Source organism: Camelus ferus, chromosome X, assembly GCF_009834535.1.
Source record: "Camelus ferus isolate YT-003-E chromosome X, BCGSAC_Cfer_1.0, whole genome shotgun sequence".
In the NCBI taxonomy this organism is placed as follows: domain Eukaryota; kingdom Metazoa; phylum Chordata; class Mammalia; order Artiodactyla; family Camelidae; genus Camelus; species Camelus ferus.
In genome coordinates, this window is record NC_045732.1 from 36,985,637 (window position 1) to 36,997,850 (window position 12,214).

General features: G+C 37.8%; 1 protein-coding gene across 1 annotated transcript in view; it reads right to left on the bottom strand.

Moving 5' to 3' along the window:
• The window catches only part of RPGR (retinitis pigmentosa GTPase regulator), a 28,912-nt gene extending 17,557 nt beyond the window's left edge, over window positions 1-11,355 (bottom strand). The window contains exons 1-7 of the mRNA XM_032474654.1: window positions 11,167-11,355; window positions 9,616-9,741; window positions 9,036-9,128; window positions 7,520-7,582; window positions 5,305-5,463; window positions 3,279-3,428; window positions 1,542-1,796 (exon numbers count right to left, since the gene is read on the bottom strand). Of these exons, the coding sequence (XP_032330545.1) occupies window positions 1,542-1,796; window positions 3,279-3,428; window positions 5,305-5,463; window positions 7,520-7,582; window positions 9,036-9,128; window positions 9,616-9,741; window positions 11,167-11,329 (1,009 nt within the window). The 5' untranslated portion in view covers window positions 11,330-11,355. The remainder of the gene's footprint in view (window positions 1-1,541; window positions 1,797-3,278; window positions 3,429-5,304; window positions 5,464-7,519; window positions 7,583-9,035; window positions 9,129-9,615; window positions 9,742-11,166) is intronic.
• Between the last annotated feature and the right edge of the window lie 859 nt (window positions 11,356-12,214).

A 12,214-nucleotide genomic window follows, 5' to 3' on the forward strand; every position in this document is an offset into this window, starting at 1 on the left:
CTTTGTATAAACTAGAGAAGATACATAGCACATGAAGAATAAGCTGCATTTCTGCCTATGGATGGATTTTCAGATAATTTATAAAGATTAATTTTAAAGTTTAATTCCTAGAATAAATCTTTTAGAAATTATATGAAAATTCATTTTATCAGCAGAAGTTTAAAAAAAACTTAAACCTCAGAATTATTTCCAAATGTAGAATGGAGGCCTTGAAAAAAATTATTTCAAACTTTGAAAAGATTCCATCTGGAAGTTGTAATTCTGGGAAACTATAGCTTTAGAAGCATAACTAGGACTAGAATAGGAAGTCAAGGAAAAGTGATGCAAGAGGAAAACCTAAAGATAAAATATTGCTTAATTACCTTGCAACATTTAAGCATTATCATCTGAGAATTAGATTTTAAAATTTGTCTAGAACACTTCTAGCTTTGTGTTACTGAAGATTAAGTGGTGACTTCAGAAACTGTTTATTTCTTTTTGACCAAAAAATATTACAATCATTCACTACCTAACTGCATTATCTCTTATACTACTTATCTAAGATGAGTCTAATGCTGAACAAATTTGGGAGCATCAATTTTGTAAGCATATTATCAAGTAGTAAGTATATTTTAATGTACAATCCTGAGAAGTCATATGTCATACCAAATACAAAATTCAGAAGCCAAAAGTGACATTACCATTAAAGTTCTAAGTTTCTTTTATTATCTATAATTTAAAATCTCAACACTCTTTAATTACTATAACAGTACGTAAAAATCAGAAAGAAATCACCAAGTTAGACATTGTGAATATCACACACAAAAGAGAATTATCGGGTGAAGGTATAGCTCAAATGGTAGAGCGCATGCTTAGCATGCAGGAGGTCCTGGGATCAATCCCTAGTACCTCCTCTAAAAATAAACAAACAAACAAACAAACAAACAAACAAACCTAATTACCTCCCTCCCCCACATAAAATAAATAAATTAAAAAAAATGAATGTGGACAAAAAAAAAGAATTATCAATTACAAGTAAAAAATAGCATTAACAAGGAGCTTCTCCAAATGAAGGTATTTCAGAAAAAAATGTCAATTTTAAATAAATATGGAAAACACATATATGAGGAAAACAATGTATTCTTGGAAATGAGCTAAAAATGTTATTTTTTGCCATTAAAGTGTTAAGATCATGAAAATGTCAATTATGTTAGCAAAAACAATTCAACAAGATTCATTTTTTTCTACTTAAAGTTTTTCCATAGGCCAGAAAAGTTTATTAACTACAGGAACAAAAGGTGGGGATCTTAATGGAAAAAAATGCAAAGGCAACTTACACGAAGTACCTAAAATAGTCAAACTCATAGAAGCAGAGACTAGAATGGTGGTTGCCAGGGACTGGGGTAGGGGGAGAGGGGAGCTGCTAATGAATGGGCATAGGATTTCAGCTATGCGAAGCTGAAAGTTCTGGAGACCTGCCATACAACATCGTGCCTATAGATAACAATACTGTATTATAATACTGTAACTTAAAAATTTGTGAAGAGAGTAGATCAGATGTTAAGTGTTATTACCACAATAAAAATAAATGAATGTCAAAAAGTTTTTCATGAGCCACCACAGAAAGTAGGGGACAGAGTGGCAGCATCCACACATACCTGTGAGAACAACTGTGTGCCCTCCACCACAAGCGACTTGGATCACCTTCTCAGGAATTCCAGGCACTAGCTGAGGCACTTTGCGATTGACCAGCAGTTCTGGGGGAAGGCCTAACTTCCCGCATTCAGCTTCTCCAAAGGTGTACAGTTCTCCCTCCGCTATTCAAGGAAAAGTACAGTGATCAGTGATGACATAGACATGAATGAAATACTCATCTTTTTGGTATATGTTCTTTCAATAAAACATTTAGAAAATCTCAATTTAATAAATTTGACCTTTCTGGAGATATTTTTACTGAATGGTAAGGAAATAAAGCTAGATTTTCCTTTCCCCTTGATTATTTTAATCCAAAATCTTCATGAACATTTCATGACCATCACTACTGATAAACAACTAGAGAATTATTTTACCTGTTTCACAATACGTAAAGATGATCTTACTTCTTCTTACTTTTAATAAAGCAAAATGAGTAGACATTAAACCCCCATGAGGACATGGATTTTGTCTTGCTCACTACGGTATTGCAAGAACCTAGCAGTGTGTCTAGTACATTAAACATTTAACGAATACTTGTTGAATAAATGAATAATTGCTTTTTATGAAACTTATTTTAGAAAACTCATTTACGGGTGAAGTAAATATGGTGAGTAAGCCTAAAGATAGCAGATTTTACTCAATTAGTTACTTAGATGGTACTTCTCCCAGAAAGACTCTCTTATTAAGGAACTTGTGACATTTAATTACTGCCTTGTCCATACTAATACTATTGACTTGTTTCTGTAATCACACTTAACCACACTGTGCTATGACTATGAGCTTCTTGAAAGCAGGAATTTTTTATTCATTTCTATGAACTGAACTGAGTTCTACAGAGCAGGAATTTTAAAACTTGTAAATACACGTTCTAACCTAAAGAATGACACAGAACATATCACCACTGGTGTGAGGAAAGAGGTAACACAGCACGTCTTGTTTATTATTTGCATGTCTCCAAGAGAACCACGGCTGACTGACTTTTGGTCAATCCCTGGGAATGTGGCCCTTGGGTGTGTTCTCTGTGTTGGTGATTGATGATTTTGTTATGTACACCTGGAGAAATAAATGACGCCAGCTTAGCAAGATGCTAAGAAATGGTAGCTTTGCACAAACGTCAACACTGATGATGTACACCTGGTTTCACCGCTGAGGGCCCTGAGTTGCAGTTGCCATGACTAGCTGCTGGCAGGATGTGCCGACAAGACCAGTCACCCACATAAAAGCTTCAGACTCCGAGAATAAAGTGAGTTTCCCTGGGCAGAGACATCACACATACATCCCTGTAATTCACTGCCAAAGAGAAAACATGCCCTGTGTGGCCTTGGAAGAGGAAGGACTAGGAAGCACATACTGGACCTCTCTGGAGGATACAGACCTTTATTCACTAAAAAAAGTTAACATGTCAGATAGAGTTTGAAATTATAAACACTCATTATTGAAATGAAGAAATATTGTGACCCAAAACAGACCAAAATTGTATTATTACATGGATTACCATGTGAATATTTCTATAGAACTGTAGAATGTTATGGCAGTTTACTATTTATTTAGTAATAAGTTAGAAATGGGAGATAACATGATAAATCCAAACTGCTCTGTCTTACTTGTTATAAAAGCTGAATGGTAATATCCACAGGAGATCCAGGAGATAGGCTTTCCAACGGTCACTTGATGAGGGACACATACATTAGTTATATTATTTAAACCAATTTGCCCTTCAGAATTGTCACCCCACATAAAAAGCTCTCCATCCTCTATAAAGAAAACACAAAGAGGAAAAAGGGTTTTCAGAGGTAGCAGGGATAGCAAGTTACTATATTTCCAACAGAGCATTTATTTTTTAATTTAGAAAAATTATGTGTCTTTAAAGAAAAGTACTACCTGACATTTACACCAGCTAGCTACTGTTATGAAATGTTTCCAAAATGATAAAGGATAGAGAATAACCTGATGTAAATCACTTTAGACATGTCCATATTTTTATCTCAATAGCAAAGACAAAATGTCCTTTTCTATAATAACCTTTCCTTATTCGAATGTCTCTAAACAGAAAATGGTTTCCTCCTTTTGAGCTGTCTACCAGCAACCTAACTGAATGTCTGCACGAGTCACACTGGACATATCCTGCGCAAGTCCCAGGTCAAAAGGGCCTGGAAGACCTTGCTCTGAGAACACTGTGGGAATGATGCTGTAAAGGAAGAAAAACATTAAATAAATGTATTTCACTAACTTTTTAACTTTACAATTTATACTTGAAAATAAATAATCTAACTTCAGAGAACAAGGAGATGCATTAGCATACATAGCATCTCAAAAACAGGTTAACTTAAACGTGCTTTCTGATAAGGGTTGCAATGTCAGAGAAAAAACTAAGGGAAATATTTTAGAAAGGAATTATCAAGACTTATTTACTTGCATCTTTTAATTAATTTAAAACATTTAAAGCTTTGAAGTGGTTTAATAATAAGGCAAATAAAAGGAACATAAAAAAATAAGAACCAAAAGGAGGAGGCCAAAATGCCAACTGCGCGGCTGGCAGAACGAAGGGACGGAGCTGCAGGCACAGCGCTGGCGCTCCTGACAGCCAGAGCAACAGCGTCCGTCACACAGCTCCCAGGACGGGAAAAGAGCGCGCACCAGCAGCTGCTTCAGTGAGACTCATTTATCTCGGCTCCAAAAGTTAAAGAAATTTCTCATACAGGATTTTGATAGGGAGGGCAGAGAGATGCAATGACATTACAAACTGTATTTTAATAACATATATCCAACAGATTTCTATGATGTTTCTGACAGCAACTTCATTAAAGCTGGTGTAACTTTCAGAACATACAATGAAGATAATATTTAAGAATATCTAGTGTATACATCTATCAAAATCCATCAAATTGTACATCTGAAATATGTGTAGTTTACTGTACAGAAATTATACCACAATAAAGTTGTCAAAAATTTTTTTTAATTTTGTTAATGCCTATTGGTAATGGTTAAAAATGGAATAAAGATTTTGTCTTGCAAAAAAAAAAGACATGGGTAAATGAGAGTTATTGCGGCATAAATTAAGTTGAAAGCTGGAAAAAAAATAAATATAGACACAAAAGGTCACATATTGTACGATTCCATTTATATGAACTATCCAGAGTAGATAAATTCATAGAAAAAGAAATTTGGTGGTGGCTGGGAGCTGGGGGGGTGGGGGAATGGGGAGAAACTGGTTACTGAGGAAGGGGTTTACTTTAGAGTGATGAAAATGTTTTGAAACTGGATAGAGGTAGTGGTTGCCTAATACTGTTAATGTACTAAATGCAACAGAATTGTTCACTTTGAAATTGTGAATTTTATGTTATGCAAATTTCACCTCTATGAAGTATTTTGGGGTTTAAAAATAATATCTAAAGGAGCAGATGGATAGCATAGCTTAGAACTTATTTAACAATTACCTTCTAAATGTATGTAAGCATGAAATTATAATATATGTCATGATTTTAAGTTCTATTTTTAATGTCTTCTGAAAACACAGGGTCAATGAGAGAAAATTAAACAGCACTGCTGTTTTCAATCTACTGACTTGGTATATCCTAGTCTCAAAAAAAAAAGAGATGTGTCCCAGTTTGAAATGGAAAAAAATCTTACCAGTCAGTACAGCTGAAGTATTAGATCCAGCAGAAAGTTGTTTAATCTTATGCTGGGATGTAAAAAAACTAACTAGATGAAAAGTGTTCCTCTCTTCAGTGTCACCAAGTCCTAGCTGTCCTTCATTATTTCCTCCAGCTGCATAAACTTTGCCTCCTTCTGCACATGGAAAAGAAAATATCAGTATACCATCGTCACCATCGTAGTGAGACAGGCCGGTGTACCCCACATAGTTCCTCTAGTACCAGAGGAGAAAGATGAAAGCTGGCATTATCCTGCAATTTGGTGAACTTCATTTTGGTGTCAAAAACACAGCCAAACAAACAAGGCTCTACATTTCTGTGAGATTTCATAAATCATTCTAGAGTTTAAGTAGCAATTGAAATGCATAATATGTGTGGAATGTATTTTCTTGCTTAGGCAGTACTATTAATTCAGAGCAAAAAAGATGAAAGTAATTTCCAAATTAATTTATAATCCAAATCAAACTATTTCAAAAGAGATGTGGTTCATTAATTTTAACTTCCGTACCCATTAAAGCTAAGATATAACAGGTAACATATAAGTAAAATGGGGCAAATACAAGAAGAATATAATTAGAAACACGAAAATTCTATGTTGTGTAATTATATTTTAATTTTTTAGCTAAATAGGAAGGCAGTATAGCATTGTGTTTAGGAGAGAGGACATCAAAGCCAGATTTCCTAGGTGCGAATTCTGGCTTGCCACTAATCAGCTGTATAACTTTGGGCAAGCTAACCTTAACCTCTCAGTGTTGTATTTTCCTCATCTGTAAAATGGGGTAATAATAGTGCCTACTTTACAGAAGTATTATGAAGATTAAATTAACATTTATAAAATTCTTAGAATGGCATTTGGCTCATTGTAAGCACTATATAAATGTTTGTTAATTATTTTCTTAATCACATAAGAAGTATATCATGCCTAGGTAATAAACACTGCCAGTAACCTCTAAAGCAATGAAACATAAACACGTACATAATAAAATTAAATATATCTGTCATAAAAATGCACATGAAATTAAAGCCTCACTAAATTATAGTGGAAACTGAGGGCAAAATCATCCTGAATCAGTTAAAAATTTTAAATTAGATGTTACTTTAGAAAAAATGAAACCTAGTTGAGGAAACAAGACTAGCTTTCAAATGGAAGACACTACAAGGCCACATGGAATTGGACCACACAACTGAACACATCTGGAGCAAAGCAGAGTTCATAGAATGCTGAAGCAGTTCAGAGAATGATATGAGGAAGAAGCTGAATAGCCACAAAAAGCTCCATGGGAGAAGTAAGCCTTACGCTGGATCTTAAAAGAATCTGAATAAGAGAAGGAGAAAAGACATTTCAGCAAAGGAAAATTATAAGTGAGGGCAGAGAGGCGAGGGGAACCGAGGCAGTGAGAAGAGCCTGAAGACGGAAGCAGCTGTGTGGCAGAAAAGGATGGTAGGAAAGACTGCCCCGTGGTCAAGGCCTGAATGTCTAACTGTTTCAGCAGGATTTGTTGAAGACTGCCTTTTCTTCACTGAATTGCCTTGGCACCTTTGTCATCTATCACTTGGGTGTAAACTTGTGGGTCTTTTTCTGAACTCTACTCTGTTCCATTAATCTTTGTCTTAATCTTTTCACTAATAGCACAGTGTCTTGATTAGCTTTACAGTAGGTCTTGAAATCTGGTAGTGCTAAGTCCTTCAATTTTGATCTTTTCAAATTGTTTTCACTATTCTAGGTCCCGTGCTTTTCCATTCAAACTTTAGAATCACCTTGTCAATTTTCTCTCTCTCTCACACTCACACACACACACACACACTCACACACAGACACACAGACAAAGCCTGTTTGGATTTTGATTGGATTGTGCTAACTCACATCAATAGCCTTTTGAGGAGGGCTTCCACTCACCCTCAGAAAAGAAGAGGGAAGAGCAAGATCAGGAGCAAGCTGCCCCTGAGGTGTGCACACAGGTAAGGAGATGCCGTCCCTAGACATAAGCCAAGGAAAGAAGCTTTTTCTTCAGCCACTCAACATTTATCTGCATATAGGCAAACAAGTGTGCTAACCATTTACATTTTTAAAAATCCTAATCTTATTGTTGCCAATGTACCATTTTTGTTAATTTTACAAAGCCATAAATGTTACTGGAGTGAGACCTCAGTCCTCAAACTGGGCAGGAAGTCATACAGATTGAATACTATACCCGTTGAAACTAGGGTGTGGTTCCTTCCACAGGCAGCAAATTTCACTTTTTCAGGTTTTAAAGCTAAAAAATATAAAAACACGACAATTAAGACATTTTATGATTATGAAAATGATAAATAATCCAGGTCAAATGATAACCAAGTGGTGCAACAGACTTAAACCCAGGCCTGTCTGACTCCAAAGGTGATGTTCATAACTAATGAATCAAGTTTTCAGAACTAGTTGTTCATCATAATAACCAGTGGAGCTTTGAGAAAAATACAGATAGCTCAGCCCCACCCCTAGAGAATCTGAGTCAGCTGCTCTGAGGTAAGGCCTAGGCATCTACATATTTTTTTAAAAGCCACAAGCAATTAATGTGCTGCAATCCACTGCATTGCTATGGTGCCTCTTCACCGACCTGAGACCTGATCTGTTTCCTAATCTGCCATCACCATCATCAAGATAACTTTCTACTTCACGCAACAAAACACCAAGTCCGATACTCATAGGCATACGCCTATGTTAAAGTTCTTCATTCATTCATTTACATATTAAAAACATTTACAGAACATCTCCTAAATGCTTAGCATAGGGGCTGCAAAGATCACTAAGACAGAATCCCTGGCCTCAAGGATCTCTTAGTAGAGACAATCCTGCTAGCTTATCTATCAGATATTTGAGAGTAAGGATTATAGGCACCGTAAATAAACCCAACGGTTTAGTAGATGGTTCAATAAATACTTTTGACCAAGCAGAACACTTTAAAAGTTCCACAACAATATCTATAAATAGCATGGATATGATAGTTATACTGAAACTTTGAGCTGAAATTTAAAATTTGGCTAGGAAGATAAAGAATCCAGCTCCTATCACATCCCAAGGTATCTCCATCGCCATTCACGTATTGCTGTTTGTAGGTTACAACCAAGCAGAAGCTTTGCACATAACAGGGAGAAAGTTTTGTAAAGGTATTGTATGTCCCATATTTTCTGGGACAGTCCTAATATGAAATATTTTGTCCTGTTGTTCTTGTAAGAATACTAGTAATAATCAATCCCTAGTTGTGATATTTTGTTCGCCACTTATGCTCACTCTATACAGCAGGATAAAGTGTGTTTTATAAAAGTGGCAACTGTATACAACCATGATGTCCACAACTCTAACAAATGAGACAGAGCTAAAAATCCTAACATGTCATATTGTTTGTTTTCTATATATGCAATAACAGTGATATTTAAGTAGGTTTACAAACATGCAAAAAAAAAAAAAGGATGTTCATGTGTAATACTGTAGAATCATTACTTCTTTTGTGGTCTCTGGGTTTAAGATCAATGTGATTTTTAGAAACTAACATATAAAAGTAATTCTAAATACCATATGAAAAAGTTAAATGCTAGTAATATTCAAGTAAATCTCAGAAAATAAAGAACTAAAGGGTTTATCATTCATAATATGATATTAAAGAACTACACAATATAAAAGTACTTTATATAGTTTAGTAATTAAAGTGTTAAGGAAGAAAAGACCCCAACCTTTGACACATGTTGGCTTGCTAACAGTTGATTTTGAACCTAATCCCAACTGGCCCCAGTTGTTGCAGCCAAACATGAAAAGTTTATTATTTCCTGGAGGGAAGGAAAAAGAAATAATAAATTGAAGCATTTTCAAGATAAAGTAATATGAGATGAAGTCATCACAATGCAGTAAAAAAGCTGTACTTAAACACTGTCATTGCTTTTACATGTTGAAACAGATCACCTTGTCCATCTACCTATAGCCAGATTCTGTTAGGTGTAGAGTTTCTAAGATTATACAGTAATATTTTTTATTTTATATATATATAAAAAATATATATATATAAAATAAATATATATATAAATAAATAAATAGATTTATTCCAAGAAAGTAGTATGTATAGAAAATCACACTTAAATATACTAAGGGAAACTAAAATTTAGAAGATGCCCTTGATAAGTCAATTTGTCAAGAATTCTTTGGAAAAGAAAAAAAAGCCACTTTCTGTGTATTTTCAACATGTTTCAAACACAACACATCTACAATACTTAGGATTCTTTAAGTATTACTATCTTCATTTAGGATTTTAATACTAACCTGTAATAATAGCAGTATGTTCATCTCCACATGAAAGATATATAGGTATGTCATTTTTAAACCAGAATTTGCTGGGAGTATTTTCAGCAAATTTAGTTTTTCCAAATGTAAACACAGCACCCGAATCTGCAAATACATGAGAGTTTCGATTTCACAACTTTTATTATGTTGCCTGTGAACTAAAATATTTTTCCAGTAATTTATCTATACAGATTCCTTGTCTCCTAACAGCTTTGCTTTTGCTCTTGACCATCTACAACCTCCTTTTTCCATCTTAATTCAGTTTTACTCCTCAGACTTCATTTTAGTTTTATTTATAAAATCTAATAAATTAAATATATATTATTCATTTACAGGTGTAAAGTAAGAAACTGTCACAAAGGAGGCAGTCCTGCTGTCATGAGGTGGACCATCTGCTCCCTGCAATGAGCTGATACACTCAATGCCCTCCTCATGCTGGTGAACACCTGGTGGTCTAGCCCCTGACTGAGGGTTTTTCTCCACACACAGAAACAGGTCAGTATTGAGTTTCATCCTTAACACCATGAGAAGGCAGGATGTTGAGATTTACCATTCCTAAATGAAGTAATTATATACTCCCTGATGTGAGGACACAGTTTTAATCCAGTACCATTTTGGAGAGAGACTAAAAACTCCTACCAGATCCCAATAACTAAACACACACCCACACACACACCCAATAACTAAATACACACACACACACACACACACACACACACACACACCCCAAATGATATTGTCATTTTGTTTAGTTTCTTGTATCTCTAAGTTGTGAACTCAAGACAGGAATTTAATCGTGTCTGAATCAAGAGCATGGCAGAAACGCAATACATATTTCAGTGAATACATGATTTTGCTTTAATCCAGTGTTTTTTCAAACTGTTGGTCGTGATCCATTAGTGGGTCAGACAATCAACTTAGTGGGTCACGATTACCATTTTTAAAGGAATGTATTATAGAAAAGAGCTGAGCGCATCCCAAGTGGCTAGACTTAGTACTGCTTCATAAAACGTGTCTCCGTTACACAGTATATACATGATACCGACTCACAACGTCAAACGTTACTTCTGGAGTTCAGGGGAAAAGTCTTAAAAAAACACTCGCTAACGGCTCCCTCCTTCCTCCCAGTCGTCTTCCCCATCCTTTTTTTACCCCACGTCCCCTGGTCACCCACTCTTTACTGCGTTCAGTACACAACCAGGTCCGGAGCACCTCGACGAAAGTAATTTGGGAAGTTCATAGGGAGGTAAAAGGTAGCCCTGCCTTCGAGAAACTCATCGAAAACCTCCTTTAAAAGAATGAGGAGAAGAAAGACCAGCACCCCCTTCCCCATTGTCCCCCCTCCGTCCTTCCCCTTCTTTCTTTTCCTCTCAGTCACCCTCGGGGGCACGGCCAGAGCTCTGACCAAAGTCGGGCCGCGGCGGCCCGGGCCTGTCCCTCGACGGGGCCGGCCCGGAGGCGGGGCCTGGCCGCCCGCCCGCCGCGGACCCTCCCTCCCGGCCCGCCGCCACCGCCGCAGACGCGACTCACCGGGCACCATCTCCTCGGGTTCCCTCATGCCGATGGCGCTACGAGAAGCCTGCGCCTGGGCCAGGAAGCTAGTGGGGGGGACTCGGTGGGGCCTAAAGCTGCGCCTCAGCCCAGACGAGGGCCCCGGAAGCCCCCTGGGTCCCCATAGCGACACTCTAGGCATCGGCGACTCCCGCGTTCCCGGAAGTCAACAAACAGCCGCTAAGGGCAACGGAGGCGGGGCGTTAGGGCGCGAGGCGGAGCGAGGGCCGGAGGGAAGGGGAGCGGAGGGCGGGCGACCGGCACGGCGCAGGCGCAGGCGCAGCGGACGGAGAAGTAGAGGCCGCGCGCCCTCTGGTGGCCCGGAGAGGAGCGGCGGCCACGCCGCGCAGTACTGTGCCGGCGCGCGCAGGCTTGTTTGTGCAGACCCAAGCCACCCAGGGCCCGGGTCTGGATAGTGACAGACGTCACAAATATCACGTCCCCTGCCAGTCAAGTCATGTGACACAGGCAAACGTCAACACACAACTGTAATGATACTAGTAATGGTGACCATCTATAACTCTAAATGAGATAGGCACTCTGCTAAATATCCTAAACCACATTTGTAGCCCCAACATCTAACCCAAGACCTGGCATATACTAGATGCTCGTTAAATACGAATTGATCAAATGAGTCCAACTACAGCCCTGTAAGGTGGTTAATGTTACTACCATTTACGGATGAAAAGACTGTACAGTGGGAGAGCTGAGGTCCAGTTTAACCAGTCCCACCTGTAATCTGAACGCACCCCCTCCCCGCCGCCGCCAACGCCGCTTCTTCCACAGAAGGCTGAGGTGTGCAGTCCGCTACTGACAGGAACATGCACAAAGAGATTTACCAACAGTAGAACATCATTATTCTAGAATTAGCTCAGAGATGTTTTATTTTTCTGCAGTTTCTTAGTCTCCCGTGCATCAACACTTGGCCATCATAAACAAAGAGGCAAAATGCCATCTTCCCGGATCAGTAAATGTATGTACATGTGGTAGTTGCCGGCATGGGCTCTAGAATCAAAGCTGGACGCAA